Here is a 26,031-nt window from a genome sequence, read left to right on the forward strand (position 1 = left end):
CCACAGCAGCAGGGAAGCAGCGTATACGCCCCTGACAGCAGAAAAAATCCACCGGCAGTTTTAAACTCGCAAGATGTTCAGCGTGGTCCCCAAACGTCGAACATGAATTAGAGAAAGAAACGGAGAGAAGCGTGTCCAGCGAGAGAGAGGCCGCAAGGGGCGGAGCAAATATTAGTGGAGGCAGAATCGCGCATCAACAGTCCGAGTACTTACGCAGTGCGGGGAAGCATAGAATGCAACACTGCAGACAATCCTACACAACAGGATGAGGGCAGACGCACGAGGAAAGGCAGGAGGGCCCGCAGAAAGAGTAATCGGATAAGGACGCCTGACACACATGCAGAGAATAACAAACCCAAGCTTTCAGAGTGTGACGAAGAAATGGAGCAGATTCCCAGAAAAACTATAAAACTCGCGAGAACAGGGCACATGCCACCATCGGTCCAGTTACGGGGACCACAGTTAAAGAATGGAAAGGCGACTTTTTATGCGGATACAGGCGCAGAGATTTCGATTATAAAGGAAAATTTTCTTAGCACAGACATGCTAATAGATAGTAGGTATCGAGTGGCTATTATTGGCGTGACTCATGGAGCACGCAAAATATTGGGCACAGTACAGGCTCAGTTACAGGGGCTGAAGTGCACATTACATGTTGTCCCCCATGACTTCCCAATTGACGCGGAAGGAATCATAGGGTGGGATACTTTTAAGCGATATCGGGGCCAGATAAGCGCTGCCGAGAATATGATTAAATGAGAAGATGTAAAGATACTACTGTTAAAGCTGGAGTGTTTTAAAATTCCTGCAAGATCGAAACAAATTATTTATGCGCGAGTAAAAACTGGTAGAAATAAAGCAGAAAATGGCTGGATACCTCTCCAAGAGATGGAGGAGGGAATATTATTTAGGAACTTTATAGCGAGAAATACTTACGGGAAAATAGTTGCAGAATGTATTAATATGAGTGATGAGATAAGATATGTGCCTGTTCTGAAAGCGGAGCTGCTAAATTTCGAAGAAATTTACCGGAAGCACTCAGACTTTGAAGGGGACAATGTTGAAAGCTTGGGGAAAGCAGTGATGATGTTATTTAATGGAGAAATAAACGACGATAAAGAAAAAACAAAAATTTTGCGAGAGATGAAGAGAAGCTCAGGAAACAGAAACGGGTGGACAGAATAATGCAACTCATAGACACAGCTACTAAGCGCCCCAGCTCATTGGGTGATAGGCGCTTGTGTTATTAGTTAATATTTATTTATTTAATAGAGTGGCCAGTTAGCGCCTTGGGTCATTGGATGATAGGCGCGTTGACGTTGTTGGACTTTATTTAAATATCGTGCTTACGTTCGGTACTAGTTTTGGGGACATTGACCGAACACGCCTTACTAGAAGGGGACCGCAGGGGAGAATCAAGGCCACGGTTACATGGCTGCGAAAATAGTCAACGGATCGTCACTACGTCAGTAAAAAAGGTTCCCCCACTATTGGTTTAGCAAGTGACGCTTCCGTTTCTGTTAAACAAAAAGTGCATCGTGCATATGGATACGGACTTTGGCGTTACGTATCGATGGAAATCAACAAAATATTTATATAACATAATCATTACCAAAATTTTTTGATGCTTTCACGTGTCATTGTACTTATAGCAGTGTTAACTTTCAGTAAATGCCAAAAAAATGACTCTCATCCAATAATAATTTTTATTAAATACACAATATCAAACTATTCCCACTTGGACTCTTCATGACCATTGGCTGCTACTCTGATGCAACGTGCTGTTATGCGTCCATGTGCACGATGTACTTTCTGTCTAACGGAAACAGAAAGCGTCACTTGCTAAACCGATGGTGTGGGAACTGGGAACCTTTTTTTTCGACGCAGTGACATTTTCCGTTGGCTACTTCCACAGCCATGTAACCGCAGCCTAAGTCTTTTCCTGCATACTTATTGTAGGTCAGCTGTGATTGGCTTTCGTTTGAAAAGTTCTAATAGTGGTGGAGGTATTCAAAGATCTTCTTTGCCAACACTGCAGGCTTGGCTGTTTCGGTTGCTTGATTTGGACCATGCGTTTGAGCTGAACTGCCCACTTTCAATTTCTACTTGGATAGGTAGCTATTTTTGTGCAAATGTATCTTATGTATCTCAAACCCAGCTCTTCTTTAGAATGTTATACGACAATTTTTAGGATTTCTACGAATCTTGAGGTTTTATTATCCTGTGGAAGTTGTGGCTGGTTTTAATTATTGATCACCTTAGGAGAGATCCGTCTATTTTTTTGCTGTAACTATAGTTGCGTTTAAATAAATTGTATCCATACGAATCCAATCGTATCCGAATCGTATACTCGACTGTAAGGGTGCGTTTACGTGGTGTCTTATGTTTTTCAGAACCATGTCTTAAAATTTTCAGATTCACGTCTTAGGCTGCAGTCACATAGAGCGCAATAGAGCATGCCATGATGTAAAAATATAAGGTGTGGCGTTGCGCATCCATTTTGATTGAGCAATCAGGAACGCTTCCAGTGCGCCGCCATGTCTGTCTGCGAATTCCAAAAGCTTTTAAAATATTGCGCATATTATCATCAAGGAACTCGTGAAACAATATATGTTTTTTATTTCAATATTTTTATTCCAGTTGTTTCAGTGACTAAACGTACAATTCGTGAATATTCACACAGAAAAACTGACTAAATAGGTAATCATTTATCAATTGACGTACATATATATATTCATAGGTATGTATATATATATATGTGTGTCTCACTTCGAGGTGGATGCGGGGGATAGATTTTAGTTTTAACTTTGGCCACTTCGTTTCATTGTACAGGCTCTTCATGCAGCGCTGTAGTAGTCACATCTCCCTTAAATATGGCGTCGTGATAGAAGGCAAAACAGCAAGAAAATGAGACCTCGGAACGCCACACCTTATTTTCTTACATTATGGAGCATGCAGGATAAATGCTTATGCCTTAGAAACTTGGCAATTGATTTTATTTAATTATTGATCCAAATGCTGTTTTATTATTCTTTTTGCAGTCTGAAGATATATAAGATCTGTTTTTCATTACTGTTCAGATTTTTGCTGCATAATTTTTAAAGGTATTAAGTTTTGATATTTACATACGCTAATTAAAAGTTTGGTCTAAAACTAACATTATGTAATTGACATTGGAATTACGTATTTAATCAATACAATAAGTATAGCTGCTATACCTGAAATTTTTTTACAAAAAAAAAAGAAAATAAATGTTTAGGGAGTTTTGTGTAAAATTTCTTGTGCCTTCGAAGATTATGATTATTGTATAGATAGATAAAAATATTGAAGGGAACAGCTTAATCATTTCTTAGAAAAAAAAAAAAAAAAAAAAACTAAAAATTAATAAAAATTATGTATAAGTGTTAGCAGTATGGGATTGAGCATGTGACTTGGTGGATAAAAATACAACACTCGAAATATAGAATTAAACTTGGACACGTTTATTTACACTATCTTTAGGTTTAACTATCTTAACACTTTACTATCTTAACTACAGTAGCTAAACGAACAGAAAAAGGTAGGATAAACCGTAAAAGAAATGCGAAGACAGAGTATGCGTGTGTTAACAGACTGGCTGACTGCGCGAAAGTGAACAAAACTATAGTTACTTGACGCTGAAGTGCAGCGTCACTGCATCTCGTCTTCTTGCTGTTGCGCATGCGTGATAATTTAGTTACGAGCGCCAACAAGACATCTAACAATAAGGATTCTTTTTCTTTTACTTTGGATGTTAATAATTTCTTGGTAGTTTTAAATGTAAAAATTATACTCATATGCTAAGAAATGATTTTATTATTATGAAATTACGAAATGGCCATGCTAACGATAAGTATCAGCTTATGAAATTATTAAATATAATTGGTATTAAAAATATATTTTGATGTATAGGGAAAAAAGTGTTTGTAAACATTATTTATAAATTTTAATAAAACGTAAACAAAAAGAAAATGAACTAGAATGATGAATCACGCCCTTTAAAAAATATCAGCGCTGAAATCAGTTGTTAACTACATCGTTGATTCAGCGTTTATTCCATGTTGAATCAGTGCTACAACAACATGTTCCCCAGTTTATAATAAGTCAACCTTGATTCAACGCTGAATCAGCATTGATTCAACATGGAATAAACGCAGAATCAACGATGTAATTTACTACTGATTTCAGCATTGATTCATCACTGATATTTTGGATAGGGCGTTATAAAAAAAAATTTGCCGACAGTTGGAATCGATCCTTAGATAGCAAAACAACAACGATAGTGGCACAAGCCCTTATGATCTTAGCTATCGAAACTCCAACGGAAGGAAATCTTAAAGTCACATATCTTCATCGATAACCTCCGGGGCTTGTCCTACAGTTCATAACAATTTCGATGAGGAAAAATAATAAACCACTGGTTATAGCTGAACTGCCATCCTTAAAAAAATAGCTGAACATTTTTTCAAAATAATACTAGATGTCAAATTAAGTATTAACGTACGGAAAAAAAAAAAATGTTTTGATATCAAATTCTGTGTATATAATAATTACGAGCATTTAGTTCCACGATTTAATCGAATGTAAGATTGATAGATAACATTCATGGAAGAGCGAGAGAGCAAGAGTCAGTTAAACATATATAGCATATACTCGGTTGCAGTCAAAAGAGAAGAACTCCTGTCGTCGCTTGCTTTGGCTGTCCGCTCAGATATTTAGCTATAGTCAACATTTCCACTCTTCTCCTCGTATAGGCACACATTCGGTATAATATTATAATTTTGTCAACATAACCGCTCTTTTCAACGACTCAGCGTTAAAAAATTTTTTTTAGTTTTGGTGGCTTAATATCGTTCCAATATTATAATTTAATCATGTAACATAGTTTTGTTATGAACAGGACTCCTATTATCTCATTTAAAACAATTTTTATCAGTATTCAGTTAACGTCAGTTTGAATTTAATCACCCGCCGTAGGTTTGGCTTACGGTCTTAAGACCATAGAGATATAAGGATAGAGTGCGCTAGAGGAATACAGCGATACGGTAAAAGAAAGAGATGGTTGCCGAGTGTCCTCCCTGCCTCTTTTTACCCGAGCGCTGTGATTGGCTGATGCTCAAGAGGCAATAACCCATGTCAGTAACTGCCGCTGACAGCCAGAATACCCCCTTGAGCAGCAGCCAATCACAGCGCTCAGCTAGAAAGAGATGGAGAGGACACTCGGCGACCATCTCTTTCTTTTACCGTATCGCTCCCCCTTACGTACATTAGTATAATTAGCGCACTCTATCCTTATATCTCTATACTTAAGACATTCAGACACCCATGTACAGGCACCCTTAGGGTGCGATTACATGGAGGCGGATGGAATGATGGACGTCCTGCAAGTTCGGGAAAACAATGCACGGTTTTGATTTGAAATACGAAAAGCCTGCCTTGCATGTTGTTATTAATTTTTTAAAAATTATTTTAAAATACGCTAACCTCTCTGTCACTCTCATGGGCTTAAATGGTTACGCGGTACGCTTTACACTGTCCATGTGGCAGTGGCTTTATACACGTAAGGGTACAGTCTCATTGTACGAAATAAAGCCCCGCAATAGACTGTCCGCAATGGAAACAGCCAATCAGAGCTATTGCGGACGTTCGAGCTATTGCGGATGATCGAGCTGTTGCGGGACAAATCTAAAATAAAATGAGTGGAGCTTCTAACAATAATGCAGCATTATGTAAAAGCGTAAGTTGTATTCTTTTTGTCTTAAATTTTGATAACCTATTTTTCATGTAGTTCACTTAAGTTTTCATTTTAGTATTATAAATGCAAGCATTGTAATTGGATGCTTCCCAAAGAAAATGTCAGACATTTCACACTGAGCTCCAAAACATACCAACAAAAATAAACATTCACCGTTGATCAGTTGGTTTTGTTATTCTATTTCGGAGAGGCAAAGTTCGCTATGGTCACATGTGCAGGAATGACCGATGCGTAACTCATTCATGCCTGTGAGTGCGAGTGAGAAAGAGATACTTCGATCCTTTTACTCGCACTCACGGGCCTACATGGGTTACGCATCAATCTTTCCTGCACATGGGACCATAGCAAACTTTGCCTTTCCGAAATAGAAACTTCCGCAATAGCTCTGATTAGCTGTTTCTATTGCGGATAGTCTATCGTGGAGCTCTATTTCTTACCATGGGACTGCACCATAAGACACGAATCTGAAAAGTTTAAGGAGCTATTCACATAGACATTTTTTGCTTATTTTATTGTGAACGTTCATATTGAAAAGGGGGCTTCACTGTTCCGCTAAACTCAAATTGAGTGAACAGACTGAACAGATCTATACTGTGTTCTCTTTCATTCAACATAGTTGCGACCATAGGCTTCGTTGCCTGATGGAAAAAGAGGTATAGGTCTGCTCAGTCTGTTCACTCACTTTGAGTTTAGCGGAACAGTGGAACCCCCTTTTCAATATAAACGTTGGGTGTAATCCGCAATCGCCGCCAGCAGTTACATATGTAAGACGTGACAACGTTGCGTGGTTGGGGGCGCTATTGTCGATTTACTGGTGATGTGATCCGCAATCCCGCCAGCAGTAAAGCAGATGACGTCGGTCTACTTGCTCTTTTTCGTGACATTTTCTGATTGTAAACAAAGCATATTGTGCTAGACGTAAACAAACACGCAGACCAAAAAAAATAGTTTCAAGTGCCAAAAAGAAAAATGGAAATAACAGCTTTACTGCTAGCGGAATTGCGCGGGATCACAGCCAAAATGTCACGAAAAAGAGTAAGTAGACCGACGTTGTCTGCTTTACTGCTGTCGGGATTGCGGATCACATCACCAGTAAATCGACAGTAGCGCCCCCAACCACGCAACGCTGTCACGTCTTACATTTGTAACTGCTGGCGGCGATTGCGGATTACACTTGTTCACAATGAAATAAGCAAAAAAATATCTATGTGAATAGCTCCTAAGACATGGTTCTGAAAAACATAAGACACCATGTAAACGTACCGTAAGGCTGCAGTCACATGAAGAGCAATAGATCATGCAGGACTTGGTGTAAAAAATATATAAGGTTCCGATCGGAATGCTTGGCGGGGGTCTAGCTAGTGCCTACATAGGCTACCTCTCTAGAGTATTTTCTGCATACCCCTACCGAAAATGCTTTGAGTATATGTTCTGCTCTAGTCCTTAACCTCGCTTACTAGGTGTGCGTAATATACTGTACTTCAAGAATTGAATTCTTAGACTAGGAGAATAAAAAATAGTATGTCTTACAACAATAGTAACTTTTTTATTAAAAAAATTAATTATTTTTATAAAGTAAAAAAATACAGTAGGGAAAAAATAGTGTTAATTTAATAAAACTGTAAGAATATTTCAAATGTTTTAGTCCTCAGCAATTTGATTTTGACCCAACAACCCAATAACCTGTCGTAATTTGCACCAATATTGGAGCTATGTATTTCTTTTGCTTTCTCCTTTGCAATTGCACGTTTTGAAGCACGATATCTCTTGACCCCTTCCTTACATTAAGACAACGATCGTTTCACTGTCTCACTCATTCTACAAAAAAAAATTACAAAAACTATTTTATGAAATGTACACGGAGAGGGAATTTACGGGTTTATCGCATGGAGGGTATCTGGCTGTTGGCGCATGCAGCCTCCCCATGCGTCTAAAACGCGAAGCTGATGCGCTGGATGCCAGCCAGTGCTTGTGTTAAGGCCCGTAGAGTGTTACATGCTATCAACACATGTGAGTACACGGCTGCGAACCAAGAAAAGCCGTAGCCGAAACTCATCGACTATGTCCGAGCTGAAAACGCAAGGAGCATGATGGGTTTAACGCATGGTGGTTCTTGCGTTTTGGGTATCAGCTGATGGTTGGCGCAAGAGTCTGCTATATACGTATATGTATACACGTTATGCATATATGATTCTCATAGCCTTTCGATTCTTTCCAATGTACTAAGTGCAGCAATTTTGAGATGTGCATTGTGTACGAGTGACAAACGGTGTAACAGCTTATGCATCTCATCGCAAATCATTTAATTTGGTACGTAAGTATATAAAGATGATGCATTCGCACAAAATTTTCAATGTTGTGGTATTTCTAACCAAAACATCAGAAATAAGTTTACACACATATGTGTATATATATAAACAAACATATATGTACGTTAGAATAGGCAGTAATAATTTATTTGTCAAATATTTATTAAGAAATATCTTATTGCAACAATACTTATCTTGTGTCAGAAACGCAAACGTAAATTTTGAGTACGTCAACATTTATTTTTCCTTCATTACATGCAGCAGAAACAAGCGAGAAAAAAAGAAAGTAAAAACTTCCTATATTATACAATTTTTTATTTTGTTACATTAATTAAAATTTTTTTTCCTTTCTAAAACTTGCATAGCGTTTAAAGTTCATACTTGTAACACATTTTCATAAGTAATACTTAAAAGAACAGAAACAGCGTTAAATGTATACATATTAACATGTATATATACATACATAGCATATATATATATAGGCGCTCGCGCCTCGTGCCAACGCCGCCAACCATCAGCTGATACCCAAAACGCAAGAGCCACCATGCGTTAAACCCATCATGCTCCTTGCGTTTTCAGCTCGGACATAGTCGATGAGTTTCGGCTACGGCTTTTCTTGGTTCGCAGCCGTGTACTCACATGTGTTGATAGCATGTAACACTCTACGGGCCTTAACACAAGCACTGGCTGGCATCCAGCGCATCAGCTTCGCGTTTTAGACGCATGGGGAGGCTGCATGCGCTAACAGCCAGATACCCTCCATGCGATAAACCCGTAAATTCCCTCTCCGTGTAGAGAACCCTTAACATGTCAGTTAATTATTTTACACACACTGCTCTGAAATGGCTGTCATTTGCATCAGTTGTACATATATATATTGTAGCTACAGCCACAGTATAAGAAAGGGTGAGATGGAAAATAGCTATAGCTAGGCTTCATACCTAGTCCCTACCAATTCCACCGTAATAAAACCTACCTTCGGCCTACTTAGGCCCCCTCTAACTACCGAGGCAGCCTAGTCCAATTTCCTATCGGGGTGGGATCTTAAGGAGCTGTTCACATAGACATTTTTTGCTTAATTCAATGTGAACGTTCATATTGAAAAGGGGGTTCCACTGTTCCGCTAAACTCAAATTGAGTGAACAGACTGAACAGACCTATACCTCTTTTTCCATCAGGCAACAAAGCCTATGGTCGCAACTACGTTGACTGACAGAGAACACAGCATAGGTCTGTTCAGTCTGTTCACTCAATTTGAGTTTAGCGGAACAGTGGAACCCCCTTTTCAATATGAACGTTCACATTGAATTAAGCAAAAAATGTCTATGTGAACAGCTCCTAACTATCTTAAGCCACCAAACTGATCAGCCGATCAGGAAGCTTGGAACAAGCTACCTTCCATATTGGATTTTTCACTAATGAGCGTAGAGAGCGCATTGTTTAACTACTGCTACACATAAACAAGAGCACAGGGTAAAAAATTTTCTGGATGAATAATATCTTCAAAATTTGCATCAGCTGGCCTTAGTTTACTGACCTCCACTGTTGGCAACGTGCGAGAAAGATAGATATACGTTTAATATTGTGTCTCCTTCTACTTGTGCTTCAGCGCCGCACATCAGAACGAGCAGTCTATTTTTCTTATATGTCTATGATTCAGATACGATCGGGATACGAATACGATCTATTTGAACGCAACCCACGACGTTCCGCTGTAGATTTTTTTGTGCCCCATCTAACTACATAATAATTAGGGAAGATAAAATGTAGGGAAATGAAAAATGTCATTTACGAGACTAGAAACGACTGTGGCAACTGTGGGACATTCATTCTGGTTATGATCGATCATCGAGTGAAATAAAAATATCTTGCCATCTTGTTTGTCGCGTTGGCGCATAACTCTTTCTCCAAAATATTGTAACATGAACTAAACTGTGGTTAGACATCTAAACGCAAAATTAAATAGTGACTAATTTTATAAGCATCTTTATTAGGTATAGTATGCACGAGACATGGAACGCAGGAACGGCCATAGGTATCATAGGTATCCATATTCAGTCTTTCGACCTAAGGCAGCACAAATATAGGAGTCGTGTTTTCCACGCCAGTGAAATTTTACATGGACCTTCGCTCGTGAGTTGTATTAAGTACAACTACAATCTATTCATAGTACGAGCTTCAATTTTTTTGTCTCTGTGCACTGTAGGCAAGCTAGGCGAATCATCAATATGGACGATTGGGGTAAGCTGGCTATACTTATTAGAAGACATATGTTTTTTGAAGTTACAATATAAGTATGTGCTATATAACCTTTACTGGCAAATTTGTAACGGTTATTGTTTACGGCAACGATGCAAGATGCAGTTTGCTTTCATTTCATACTAATAATTTTAGCAGGCTGTTGCTTGCACCGTTATTATAAATAATACATGAATTACATGATTTTTGTAATTATTCCTGATTAGAGGAAAAGATAAATGAGGAGCCGCGCTTCGAGATGCCCTCCAACAAGTGGGAAGGAGAAGACGAGGACGAGGATGTTCTGGTGAGTGCTTTAATACTTATTTAAATGAGTTGAAAAAACCCAAATACGTGCATTACATTACGCAGTTTTGTGTGTGTACCAGTGATCTTATCACCTAACCTTTTCTGCTCGTTCTTTCCTTTTGTTGCTACTATTTTCTGGTATTTGTTGAAATAACTTTCGTTTGTACAATGGGACAGGGATAATTGAATTCACACAATTAAAAGTTTAAGTTGTTCCAGAACGAAAATTTGTAAACTTATGTTTGTATCTACTGCGGATGTGCCACATGACTAACTTTCTATGCAGCTTTGTCAGCCCTATTTCTACGACTTTGTAGTCAACTAATTTTTCATGCTTTTCATAAATCACCATTTATCTAGACTGATTATAATCAACGAAGAGATATTTAGAATTTTAGTAATTTTTTGTTACTATTTTCTGGTATTTGTTGATATAAATTTCGTTCGTTCAATGGAACAGGGATAATTGAATTTATACAATTAAAAGTTGAAGTTTTTCCAGAACAAACATTTGTAAACGTGTGTTTGTATCTACTGCGGATGTTCCACATGGCTAACTTTCTATACAGCTTTGTCAGCCCTACTTCTACGTCTGTACAGTCAACTAATTTTTTCATGCTTTTCATAAATCATCATTCATCTAGACTGATTATAATCAACAAAGAGATGTTTAGAATTTTAGTAATTTTTTTGGCTATCAAAAAATGATAGTGTAGATTTTTTTATTTGTAAGATGGTCCATCGATTTAAAAGTAGAGCTCTTGTATATTGTGTAGATTTTTTGAATACAAACCGATAGTACAAAATAATGGAGCCCATATTTGAGACTTAAAAGAGAATTATATAAGTAGCTGATATTATGAGTCTTTTCTTTTTTTTCTCATCTTGAGTGACCTATTAAAAAGTACAAAAAAATTGATAATAACTATTATAAATTATAACTAACTGTAATTTATAGTTTACTAGAACATGCTTGGCGCGCATACAGTGCGTATGGACTTGATCACGACAATTAATATTAACGATATTTTAAATTTAAATATTTAGTTAATTGCAAATGTACACTCGACGTAAATATAGGTATAGATATACACACACAAATACATGGGTGATTCTGCCGTAAGTAGCCAATTTCGTGTCCAGAGCTCATGCTATTACAAGAAACTGACATTGAATATTAAAGTTGCGTGAAGTTATGTTACAAGTATTAAAATTTCTTGGAAAAAACTTTCAAGCTGATATATTGACTCCTCAGAGAGATAAATAAGAAAATATAGTCAAAATGTCACTTACGTACCATATCCCAATCACGACTACGCACCTACAAGCTCCTACTGGGAAAAAAGAGGCTTTTCTGCCATGTCCTCGTACATACATTATCAAGTATAGACATTTTATATTACATTCATGCCATAATAACATTTATTTTTAATCTACAAGCAAAAGTTTTGGACAATTTTCCAAATGTCCCATGATTTGAACAAAAATATCGGTTCTAGCGAAAATCACTTTAGAAACCACACTGTTGCATCTCGTAACTCATTTTAATGATCACTTTTCTAGTCGCACATCATGACATGACAAACGCACAAGCCAAATCTGTCATAAATTCCAATATGTTTATATGATACATATTTTAATTGTTAATTTCCGTGTGTACGAAAATTGTAGTCAATTCCGTCCCCAGCGTCCCTGGCTGCAGCACTCTGTTATTTGTACAAGTAAGGATATTTTTTTTTTGTACCATTCATTAAGGATGTATGTTTTTTTAGCGGAAAACCGCTTATGTTGAGGTGGCTCTTTCACGAAATGATTATGAACAGAATAACATTAAATCTTAGGAGGTTCGAGAGTATCACTCAAAGGGACGAGGAAAGGAGAGTCCCCTCTGTCCGCGCAGTTTGGATGGTTCCGGTACAACATGATAAAACCTGATATACATTTCTTTTAGTATACCGGACATAAAATTGCGAGGTATAATATTTTATCAGTAAATTTTTTGTCTCCCCAATGTATCGGTGTATATGATGTAAAAATATTTACCATGATTCGGAACGAAATATACCTATATGTGTATAACAAGTACATATGGTAATTTACAAAATAGTTGTGTATATTATTTTATATAGGTTATTTTCTGATGGTTGCGTATGGCGAATCTTGATGTTTATTTACAATTTTTCAACTTGTTTGTATTACCCGTCCAGAATTAAATATCCCTATTTAATGACGCAAACTTTATAACATAGGCTTTCTTGATACACTTCTGATAAGTTTGTATAAGAAAATTCTTTATACATTTGTATCATGTCTTACAAGCAAATAACTATGCATAAACTATATAGAATCATATACATTTAACTTTATGTATATTATTTTTTTCTTAGTATTTTAATGTATTCTCGGTATATAAGGTCTTATAAAATATGTCAGGTGCAAATACACACATATATTCTTATAATTTTAGTCTTTAAATGGTGTCATATGATGTTATTATATGATTCTCGTCTAATTTCTACTGGTTTGGTATTCAATGCGGATATGACTGACAATGTCAACATGAAACTTCTTGTCTTAGGGCCCACGGAGCTGAGCTTGCCAGAATATTGTGTAAATATTAAACGAACAACTACAATTGTGATATACACGTTCTTACGTGTGCTTCAATGTAACGGATTCACAAGATATCGATGAATTCCCGTGTGACGTAGGTACATTTATATCAGTTTTTCTTTATTCGAATTCAATGTTGCCATAGCTCAGCGGTAACACGTCAGATTCAAATATCTGTAGACTCCGGTTCGATTCGAACTCGCGGTAAAATTTTTCAAATTTAATTTTCAGGATGGTAATTATTATAAAATTATGTAAGTACGTAATAAATAATAATAATTGTCAGACTTAAATTTATAAACTATATATTACATTAAAAAAAATCTTAGTAATTGAGATATGATCTATATTCAGGCTCTTAAGTACGTAAAAACACATAAGATATATGTAAAGATAGTCTAGTCAAAAGCAAACCGCGAAAAAAGGCACGTTTAATACGTTTTTTATTTTTACAAATGATTATTTTAAATTTCAATAAAGTATTTTTATTCGACTGAAAATACGTTTGAATTTTAAAATAGTGTATTAATCGAATTTCCCAAAAGATTTGAGTTCTAGTCAGACATATAAACTCATTTTTAAAAAAATATTAAATTTTCAGTCACGTATATTAATTAGCTGACCGTATAATTACAGGTAAAATATTTGAGTATGATCATGCGTGAAACATAATAAGCACGTTATAACGCACGTATACGTCATATCGCACGTATCGTAATAATTTAGTGGATCCTGATAAACAATTTGGTAATGTAATTAATCTTATACGATATGATATAATTTTGTGTCAGCTCTGTACTCTCCCTAAAAAAACCTATAAACAATTGTAAGTCGTATGTTTGAATCGGAAAAAATTTATATATTTTACAACACTGTTTAAAACTTGTATGATCCTATAAAGTTAATATAAAATTATCCTGGGATATTCATACGAAAACAATGATCAATATATCAGGTTCTGGTGCAAAGACACACATCTATCCTGATATAATTTTTTTTTTATCGTGTTTTATCGGAACCATTCAACAGGCCCTTTACCGCGTACCCCCTCTTGAACCCCACGAACTCAATATTTTCCTTACGTTTAACGTTTGCATTGTTTAAAATGTACTATAACGTGCCTCTGAATTTTGTCATCACTTAATAATTAAACAATAATTAACTCTTAGGTAGATTTTTTTCAATACCTTTGTATTTTTCAAAAAGTTCTGTCCATTAAGGCGAGACAAAGAGGTTACTTTCCACAAAAGCATATATTAATCACATGATTTTCGTTTGTATAATTCTTTTAGAAATGACTCACATCAAATAAGGTAAATGTCCCTATTATGACCATAAATTTTGGATGCCGCAGTTCATTAATCAATATTTAATTAAATAACGATAGCATATCATAATTTTTGGATTTACCAGAAAGGGGAATTTTCAAAGAAATCATGGTATCATTTTAGAACAAATATCAATTACCGATTATTAATACTAATTTAAACAGTGAGAAGACTAAAATGTACGTATTATTAATGCGAAATTGAGCTTTGTCCGTATATTCCATAATATTATGAAATTATGATAAAAACATCAGGAAAGTTTATAATTACTTTATACATAAATAATAATTTAACAAATAAGTAAAAAATAATGAAGTTAGTAAAATAATACGTTTTTATTATCAAAATTTAAAATTCTTAGATGAATAACACAAAAATACATTACACAGAAAAAAATTTGGTACTTAAACAGCCTAGGTGATTGAACTGTTTGAGTTCAACCATATCTTTGAGATATAACAGTCCTGAGCTCGACTTTATACAGACAGAAGATTTCACTGTATGCGTTTAATACAGCATTGAACGGTGACGCGTCAATCGTTGGCGCCACCTAACTCTGACGGTAGGCTCTCTACAGTTCAGTGGTAGCATTGAACGTTCAGAAGCCAAAGAGGGGGAGCGCACGAGCTCGAGTCATGGGACCATTTCGGCACATTGGAAGGGCTCGGCTTCTTTGTATATATAGGTATACTTTGAGCATTCAATCTGCTCGAGCCCTTCCAATGTGCCGAAATGGTCCCATGACGGCCATGACTCGAGCTCGTCCGCTCCCCCTCTTTAGCTTCTGAACGTTCAATGCTACCACTGAACTGTAGAGAGCCTACCGTCAGAGTTAGGTGGCGCCAACGATTGACGTGTCACCGTTCAATGCTGTATTAAACGCATACAGTGAAATCTTCTGTCTGTATAAAGTCGAGCTCAGGACTGTTATATCTCAAAGATATGGTTGAACTCAAACAGTCCAATCACCTAGGCTGTTTAAGTACCAAATTTTTTTCTGTGTAAATGTAGAACTTGGACTTAGTATTATATTTTGCAAGGACATAAGTTTAATTTAATTAAAAAATAAGTAAGTGGTACAGTTGTATTTAATTTTTTTTTTCTTTCTTAATCTTTTTTTGATTTTGCTTGATTTGATCATTTAGATTTTTTATTTGCTCTGATAACTGTTTTTTCTGTTCTCTTAATTGTGTAGTTTGTAACAGTTTCTCTTCTTTTATTTTTTTTCCTCTTCTTTTGGTAAGAAGATTGTCGAACTAAAACTTTTTGGACGTTCATCAATACCTAATTAAATTAATGAATTTATTAAATCTGCCATTTTTTATGAGTGTGCGTGTGTGTAATGAATAGTATTTATTTTTAGTTGAAAAAAGTAATATTTAGTAGACTGAAAGCTTACCGTTAAAATTATTTACATTTGTGAAAGTCGGAGTGTTAAAGTATAATACTGATGCACTGTTTTCTGCACTCCTCGCTTCACATTAAAAATGATTTTGTAAATTTATAATTTCTAGATATTCAACGGGTGATACACTATCTTCCATATTCAAATCATGATCACAATTATTTAAAGGCATTGTATCATTTTTATTCTTTAACATATTATCTAAAATGGAAGAGCTGATAATTGTATCTATTGCATTTGGATCAATAAAAATTTCTATGACCTGTGTGCCTACTGCAAGATGTTCATGAGAAACGTCGTTACTGTGATTAGACAGATTAACATTCGCCTCTTCTGAAACAAAGTTATTGTCTAAAGGATCTTCAAAAACTGCTGGGCTTGAGACAGAGAACTACCATTTATTTCTATCTCAGGTTCAGGCTCTAATTCATTTGAAAAAGCTTATGCCACTATTTTAACCTTAGAACTACTAATATTTTTTACTTCTTCAATCAAAGGTATCGACCTTGGAACCAAGTCTACTAAGAAAAAAAAATTAAAACGATAGTTTATAATGCAAAATTACTTGACTTCAAATATGAAAAAAAATATCGTAGAATGAGACTTAAATTGTAAATAAATCATTAACAGCAAAAAAATCTTTAATTGATTGTGAATGTGTTGCAAATAAATTGCATGTAAATAGTGTATGAACTGTACATACCATAAAAAGTTATGTAAATAATATAGTTGTAAATAGTTGTAAATAGTATATGAGTTAAAAAAAATGTAAAAAAAATTAAGTAATATTAAAAACCAATATTAACCATGACTATTTTTCTTGCGAAACCAATAGTTAAATAGGCCTTGCATTTCTAATTTGCCATTCCAAGTTCCAGTAGCTTCACACATTTTGATTTTTTTATCTGCATGTCTTTATCGTTATCTTCATCTTTCTCTTGGGTCTTTTTTTTTCTTCAAAATACTGTAATCAACGTTATCAGCATTGAAAGGGAACAATCCAGATGCTTTAAAGCCATTAGCCATCGTATTTACTTCTCATTTTATATCATCAAATGTTTTTTTCAAAACAGTTGCAAAATTTTCCTTGCTTAACTTCGATGCTTCATTATCTTGTAACCAAGTAGTAACGGTTTTCTTATAACACACTTTAAATGGTCGAATAAAAGCTATGTCCAACGGCTGCATTGTATGAGTGGCGTTTGGATACAGACATACCAGTTCAATATTTTTCTCTCTACAAAACTAAACCAATGGCATTGTCATGTGTGATGAGTGACCATTGAAATAGACTATGACGGGAAAAACAATTTCATTTTTGAGCTACCATGGATGAAAAACGTTTGTCCTGTACTCAAAAAAAACTTTCTGCTGTCATCCATCCAGACTCTGAGATTCCCACTCCCCAATCCCTTGGAATTTTTTCTACTACTCTTCGTGTTACCTCTTTTTTATACTTGTACATGATCATGGGTGGCCCTCGTACACCGTTGGCACTATACATAAGTAGAACGGTTAAGCGCTCTTTTTTACCGCGATCAATCATTTTATGCACTGCTCGAGCTCCCTTCTCAGTCAAAAATTTTTAGGACTGAGGGCTTAATTGTACAGAGGTTTCGTCACAGTTGAAGATACGTGAGCCATCAATGTCAAGTAAATTCTTATCTCCTAGATAAGTACCTACTTCTTGATACCATTGTCGAAGATTGGTCTCATTAACTAAACTTCTGGCCACGCTTAAATTCTTGTTCTTATGGCAATTTCAGGGTTCCGCTTCAAAAAAGCTTCATACCAGTGTCGTCCTGGCCTGTCATCTGTAAAGGGTGTTTCTAAATGCACAGATTTAACATAAAATTGTATAGCATCTAGAAGCTGATCTTTAGTCACTGGCATTCTCATTTTTGCTCTTACTAATATCCAATCTATAATTTCTTTTTCATCTTCAGCAGATAAAATTTTTGGTGGTTCAGTTTTGCCCCCTACTTTATGAGGATTCTTCTATTTTCTGAAGATTGTTGTTACTGGTACTTTAAGCTCCAGGGCAACTTTTTGCATAGACTTACCTTTTTTCACTAACTGCACAGCATTCTCTAACGTTTCTGTATTATATCTTTTTCTTCTTACTTTTGGCTTTATCTGTATTTTTCGTTTGTTTACATCCTTTTTTTCTCCTTGTTTTCAGAATCATCTTTCTTCTTCCTGTTTCCCTTCATTCTTGTCTGTACCTCGTTTCCCTTCTTTGTTTTCATATTTTAAAAACTTACAATTCAAATATCTGCAATGAGTCATAAAATGAAAAATAAATATGGTTGAATTGAAGCTTGTTTACATATTTAAGCAATATTTTGAGGTTATAAACTTGTGCAAATGAAAATTTGTACAATACTGAAAAATAAAAAAACTTACTTTTGCAACAAAAGACCCAAATTTAAACTTGATTTAGAGTGGAAGAGAAGTACACTGGCTTATTAGAAGTAATCAATCAACATTAGGTAGCAACTTGAATTAATTAAATGTTCAACTCATGTATAGCTATTACATTGCGAACATTTCACAAATACGTACAACAGCAGTGATAACGTTGCCGTATTTATGAAACTTAATATCTGATGTTTCATAAATACGGCATTCCACAAAAAGTATGGTACGTATTTTTGAAATATTTTTATTTAATAATTTAAGTTTATTTATTGATAAAAAAAATTACAAATCAATCGAATACTTAATCCACGTACTCCAAAGATCGCTTTGACACATTTCTACTAACATTTAAAAAAATAAGAATAATGTAGTCGATCAAAAATAAAGTTTTTGAAAGACAGGCACTTTCAATACAAATCAAGTCATAACGACGATATAAGATGCTGCATAGACACATTCAATTTTTAGTAATTTTTACACATTATTATTGAAAATGTTATGCTATCAGAAGTGTTATGTAGTATACTTATTATTCATTTGAATGCATTGTTGAATACATTTGAATGTATTATTAAAGAAATAGATGTAAAATTTCATAATATGGACACGTTTCACCAATAGGAGCATTTACCTTATACAAAAAATTTATAAAAGTTCTACGTATTCTAGATTATCAAGAAAACTATATTATTGTTATCTCTGCATTTTATTATTACTCCCGAACCTCCTTAACGAATCATTCATTAAGGTACAATACACTATCCCTTAAAATTTTTTAGTAGGCTGATTAATACATGAAAAGTAAATTTAGTCCGCGAGCCAGGGGGGTTCCCGTAGCCGTTGGGTGTCGGCGAACCAACCCAAGTTTTTTTTATGTATTTTGACCCCCTGAATCCGAATAGCAAGGGTGAGAAGCCGAAAAAATGGCAGGTTAATTGTTATTAACAATTTTTGTTAACAAACAAAAAAATTGAGTTTTTTGATGAAAAATTTTCTTGTATTCTTTAGATCATTTTGAACAAAAAAGGTGTCAAAATTCCGAAAGTTTTAAAAATCGCATTTTTTACGATTTTCAAACGCATATATCTCCATTGTTAATTAATATTTTTAAACTCTACAGGTCTCCAAATCTTCGTTAAACATTGCTTTTTGAAAGTGCAATAAAATTCATTTGATTATATTACGTAGTTTTGAATCAGTGACTCACCAATTCCAGGTATTTTTTAGTGCAATGCACTGTAATCTGGGCGCTGGGGGCAGATCCGTGGCTGATTCAATTCTGAGATTTGACTATTTCACTTTGTTTTTAGCAACTTTTTCAGTTTTTATTTTAAAATAGAATTGTGTTAGTGAAGTAAAAAAAAAAAAATGTTGATTCATTCCTCAAAGTACTCGCTTTCTGCCTTTCTCATAATTTTGTGTAAAATAAAACTGTTAGTTCAACATCAATGCAGAATCAATGATGTTATTTACGACTGACTTCAGCGTTGACGTTTTTGGTAAGGATATGCATGTTACTGCAATGATAAATACTTTTCGTTGTTGCATTATTTAAAGACCTAACATTGCGTTTTCTTTGCATCATTAAAAATACATACTGTTTACCGTGACTGGAATACTTTTCATTCTTGCATCAGTTATAAGTAGGGATGGTTTTATCACAAATTCTTCAGTATTATACAGTAAATTTGTCAGAAATTGTCAAAAACTTAAAATAATTGTAGAAAACGTAGAAAATAAGATAAAATGTTCTGTAAACCTAAAAATAATGTACAAATGAATGTGTATCTTCTCTTTAAACTGTGTTTATAATTGTAAGTTCATATATCATGTTAAATGTTATAATTGATATGAATTAGCATTTCCGATTGCAGTAAATTACGAGTCATAATATATTATACTGTAAACTGCCGAGAAATTTAAATATACTCAAACCAAATAACTTAATCAAAAACTATAACTCCAATAAATAAGTAAAAAAGTTATAAATAACTAAAGCGCCAATCATCAGATAACTCGGCGCACTGACTCACCACTTTATAAATTGATAAACAACAATAAATAATATTAGTGCCAATTACCAAGTGACTTGGAGCACTTGCTGGCCAGTGCCACTCACCATGTAACCCGGGAAATTTGACAGTTGCTTTAATAATCATTAAAGTATCAACAACATGAGTGCTGATTACCAAGTAACTGGGGGCGCTTACTAGCCACTTGAATAATAAGTAAAACAATATTCAACAGCATCAGTGGCAATCACCAAGTAACTCAGAGAGCTGACTCGCCATTGAAATAATTAATAAAAAAATAGTACACAAGTCAAGTGCTAATTGCCAGGCAACCAGGGGCGCCTACTTGCCACTTAATAAATTAATAAAATAATAAATAATATAAGCACCAATTACCAGCTAACCCAGGGCGCCTACTAGCCACTTTATAAGTTAATAAATAAACAATGAATAATACAAGCACCACTTACCATGTAACTTGGGACATTTACTGGTTAATAACGCAAATGTCAATCACCAGGCAACCCGGGGTGCTTACTAGCCATTTAATTAATCAGTTAAGCATCCGATTAACAACACAAGCACCGATCACCATGTAACCTGGAGCACTAACTGGCATCTAGATTATTTAGTAAGGTAAAAGTACCACCTAGGAACGGTTTTTTGAGCACGGAAGAAAGAACGTTGAGTTGAAAATATATTTCAATTTTTTCATACAAACAAATGACCTACATGGATAGCTAAAGTCTCAAAGTAACTGTTACAATTCATAAACTTGCAGTTCTATTGAAAAAAAAATGTTAATAAAAAACGAATATTACAATATGTACGTCGGTTAGAACACCTTTTTCGTGCTTGTCCCCCTTATGAAACACGATATGTCCGTCACTTGAAACACAGTATAAATAGTTAATTTTCATATTATAATGAATAAGTAAATGATATAAAATATATATAATCAAAGAAAAAAAAGTATTTAAGAACTTTTATTTTTAATTTACAAAAATTTTATTCAATATTTTATTTTAAAATCAAAAAATATATAAATTTTTCAATAACTTTAAGTTATTGTGATTTGTTCAATAATTATTTTATATAAATGCTAGTTTGTGTGTCAATGATGTTAATAGTACTTTGATAAATAAACGGAGTAATCTTTGATGCGTTCAATAATTAGAATCTCTAAAATAAAAAAAATGTATTTAAACTGAAAAAAAAGTAAGTACACATAAATAATATAGTAAATTATGTTTTTTCTTCTTTTATTTTTTTTTTTAATTTCTTTTATCTGATCTTGGAGTACTTTTTTCTTGATTGCTCTAGCTTTTTTTTCTTCCTGTAACCGTTTCTTTTTAGCTATTTTTTCTTCAGCTTTTTTTTCTTGTTCTTTTTGTATTTGAAGTTTGTACCACTTATCTATAACTGCTGCTAACTTTTTTTCTTTGTTATTTTTTTCTAACCTTGATCGCTTGCTTTTCAGTAAATATTCAAAGGGCATCTTAAAAGTTTGTAAGAACGCATTTTTTTTCATTGATTTTATTTTCCTTCTCTACTGTATTATTAAGTGTTTCATTAGAGGATACCTGATTACTACTTAGATGAGTATTTTTATTTGAACACAATTCATTGTTTGTTGTAGCATGTAAATTTGAAGAAACTGAAAATCGCTTTGAGTTTAAAAAGGTGTGGTTAAAGAGGTACAGGATTTTTTAGAATAGCTGTGTATTTTTGATTATCAAATTCTTGAAGTGTATGGAATCTGTCAGATTAAACGTCAATAGCATGTGCTTGACTCAAGCTGAAACCTACCATACAGTTATTAGCATTTAGTAACGGATTATCACACAAATTTCCATGGTTAATGTCCTCTTGAAAAGTTGATAAAGTGTCTCCTGGGAACGGTGGCTTTGAAACAATTTCTTTTTATCGATTTTGTACGCATGCTAATTTATAAGAATTTTTTTCGTTTTGAGGAACGTCAATGGGAGGGATAAGATTTTTAGCAACTATACTTGTTGCTTCTGACAAACTATCTTCAGGTACACCAATAACAATTTCTTGACCAATGAAATTATCTATCTCACAGTCTTGAGGAAGGGATGCTAAAGGAATTGGATTCTCACCAACTATTGTTGTTAATTCTGCCATAGCATCATCACTTACATCTATAATAACTTCTTGACTAGTTAGAGTGTTTTTGAGACACACTGTAGGCTTACATTTGATTTGACTTTGTTTCGTTGTAATTATACTTTTAATTATAGGCTTACCATTAGTTGTACTTGGATTATTATTTAAAAAAAAAAAAAAAAAAAAACATAAATAAAATTTTTTTGATTTTTTACAGTATTTTTTTAAAAATAAATGTCGTTTTTTTAAGTCAACAAATAATTAAAGTACAGTGTAAATCTTAACACACGATTAAAAATTAAAAGAAAATAGGTAAATAATTTCGTATCAAACAAATCATTGAGTTGTATACATAATTGGTAGCAGTGTTTAAAATTAATATTTTGTACTAGAAAAAAAGTGATTAACAAAACATTATTCACTTAACGAAATACGCACCACAGCTTTGTTGCTTTATTTTTAACCAGTGGTTGAAAAGACCTAGATTTTCAATGTCGTGATCCCAAAATCCTTGCTTTTCTGCTTCTTTAAAAAGTTCAAGTAATTTGGTCGATAAGTTGTTTTCATGTACAGTTGAAACATCTGTAGTAGTGACGTTCATTTTATTTTTCTACTCTGGAGGAAGTGCTTCGACACTGACAACATTTTCATGTTTATTTTTTATTTTTTTTTTTTAAACATTAAATTCAACCTCATCTGGATTAAAAAGACACAGGCCACTGCTTCTGAATCCACTTATTATTGCTGTTTTTTCCTCTCCAAAAGAATTCAAGGTATCCATCGAAACAGATCCAATGTGTTCCTGTTTCATACGAGAGATTTTATTTTTTTCTTTCCACGCTGGAACGGTTTTGCGCCAAACATTTTTAAAAGGATAAAAAAACGAGATATCCAAAGGTTGAATAATGTGCATAGAATTTGGATATAAAACTAACAACTCAATTTTTTTTTCGTTACAAAACTTGATTAACAGTATGTTGTAATGGGACGAGTGCCCATCTAAATAGAGTACAACAGGAAATTGTACATTATTTTCAACTAACCATGAATAATATACATTTGTCACATACTCATAGAAAGATTCTGCGGTCATCCATCCGTTGTCTGAGATTCTTAGACTTAATTCAGATGGAAAAATTTTTATTATTTTATCAGGAACTTCATCTTTGTCCTTGGACATCACCATAGGTATGACTCTTGCTCCATTCGCGCTATACATAAATAAAACTGTTGCACTCTCTTTTTCGTTACCATTAACTACTTTATGTACAGTACGAGACCCTTTCTTAGCCAACACTTTTTCTGGTTTTGGCAACAACTGCAAATTAGTTTCGTCACAGTTGAACACACAAGAACCATCTATTTCTATTAATTTTTTTTTTTTCCAAGTTTTGCCGTGTGACGTCAAACCAGTTAATCAAATCTTCTTGTGTTACTGTTGCACGACTAAGAGTTAAATGTTGAGCTGTTCTTATAGCCACGTCTGGGTGTCTTTTTTTGAAGGCCTCGTACCAATGCCTGCCAGGTCTTCCGTTTGTAAATGGAGTTGTTCTTTGCTATATAATTTTGCACATTGTCTAAGAGATCTGATTTAGTGGCTGAGTATCCAGATTCTGCTCTGAATTCGATCCATTTAACAATCTCTTTCTCTTCCTCAACTGATAAAATTGTTGGTGGTGGAGCTTGTAACGGTCTGTCTGGATTTGTAACGGCTCGATAAAGAGATGTAACATGGATCTTGTGTTTTCTACCGGCTGCCCTCAAAGAGGACCCCTCATTTAAATCAATAATAGCTTGTTTTATTGTTTCAGAATCATAAGTCAACTTCTTTTGACGTTTTACGTACACATGCTTTTTTTAACTTTCTTAGCATTTTTTTTACTCGTTTTTTTGTTTGGCCTCTCCTTTTTAATCCTATTTTTTCACCTTTTTTAAATCATAAATTCATAGTGTGAACCTTTAAGTAATAAGTATCATAATACATAAGTATTCAAGTAAATACAGACCAACTTTTACAAATAAAGTACTAAGTACGTATGATGTGCAAAAAATTTGTAGGTTATGATAATGTTTACACAAAAAAATAGAGCATACCTCACTTATTACAGAATCACCTTGACAAACAGAAAGAGTTAATTTTATTGTTTTAGACACTTATGTACTTGTGTTTCTAGAGACGGACGGACTAAGTGAAAAAGAGACTTACGTTTAGAACAGCTCCTTTCTTACTGTTTGTAGGGGAGACGTTAAAAAAAAAGTGTACGTTACGTAAACCAGTCATTTAATAATAATAGAAAAAAATTATTACTATTATAGATTAAAAAACTTCAATAATAATGTATCTGCTATGCATATAATAAGGATTTATAGTGTAAAATATTTTAATAACTTAAAATTCTTTGAAAGTATAAGTTACAAAATTTGTTCATTTTACACGAATTAGAGTTAATTTATACTGCTTCATGGGGGTTCGTATTTCAATATTTTTTTTAAAAGATTTTTTCTTATTATTTAAATTCATAAAATATATTTAAAACAAATTATTAACTTATAAATTATAAGGAATTTTGTAAAGTTGTTTTTATTACAAACATTTTACTCTATACGATAAAATATAACTATGTTTCACAAGACGGACACATTCGTGTCAAGTGTTTCTAGGTAGTACCTTTATCTTGAAGGATTAATTAACAGCATTAGTGGCAATCACGGGGTCACCTAAGTCGTTTACTAAGCGCTTTTAAAAGATTAATAATAGAAAAATATAAATCAGAGCTGATAACCAAGTTATCTGGGGCACTTTCTGGACTCTTGATTAATCAATTTAACTTTGTCTGATGATTCGCGCTTATTTTGTAAATCATAAATTATCTTTTTATTCACTTATTAACTTGCTAGTAAATGCCTTAAGTTAACCAATGATTAGCACTTTTGTCATTAATTGTTCTTTATTAATATGGTAAGTGGCTGATCGGGATTAACGGACTCGATACCAGGCGTCAGGTAGGGATTGCCGACCTTATCGGCAAGGAGTGATCCTTAAAACATGTGGCTTCTCCAAAGATTGTTATTAGCCTGGATCCAAAGCTTCGGCAGAGAGCACTGGCTTCACCGACAAGGTGGAGTGGACGTCCTGAAATATGGAGTCGTCACCGGGAAAAGGCTACACAGTGGCAAATGGACACGGTGCACCATTGGTGCGAAGAGTGTCAGTAGCTTAACTGGTAAGGTGTTTCACCGGATATACACACACTGTGCCCATAGTATAATAGGTGCGATATCAATTAAAGGAATAGTAAATGGGTACGGCAATACACTCCCACACATAGGTGGTGAGTGAGTGGTCCCGATGACTAGGCCATTAAGCTGTCCCGGTAGCTTGGTATAGAAAAAAAAAAAAAAAAAAAAAAAAAAAAAAAAATTAAAGCCAAGTAAGAGTCCAGTTAGCACCTCAGGTTTCTTAGTAATAGGCTTCTATGTTATTTATTGATTT

The 26,031-nt window shown here is 34.3% G+C and overlaps 1 protein-coding gene across 2 annotated transcripts in view; it reads left to right on the plus strand.

Moving 5' to 3' along the window:
• The first annotated feature begins 9,584 nt into the window (after positions 1-9,584).
• Positions 9,585-26,031, plus strand: part of eIF3j (eukaryotic translation initiation factor 3 subunit J) — a 101,399-nt gene continuing 84,952 nt past the window's right edge. The window contains exons 1-4 of one of the 2 annotated variants that reach the window (XM_089597554.1): positions 9,585-9,999; positions 10,077-10,215; positions 10,289-10,323; positions 10,548-10,627. In XM_089597554.1, coding sequence (XP_089453680.1) covers positions 10,202-10,215; positions 10,289-10,323; positions 10,548-10,627 — 129 coding nt within the window. In that variant the 5' untranslated portion in view covers positions 9,585-9,999; positions 10,077-10,201. Of the gene's footprint in view, positions 10,216-10,288; positions 10,324-10,547; positions 10,628-26,031 lie in introns of both variants that reach the window. The other variant, XM_089597553.1, reaches the window with a different exon arrangement.

Source organism: Copidosoma floridanum, unplaced genomic scaffold, assembly GCF_036245765.1.
Source record: "Copidosoma floridanum isolate Cflo_tuat_1 unplaced genomic scaffold, Cflo_Japanese_pri ptg000033l, whole genome shotgun sequence".
Classification (NCBI taxonomy): Eukaryota; Metazoa; Arthropoda; class Insecta; order Hymenoptera; family Encyrtidae; genus Copidosoma; species Copidosoma floridanum.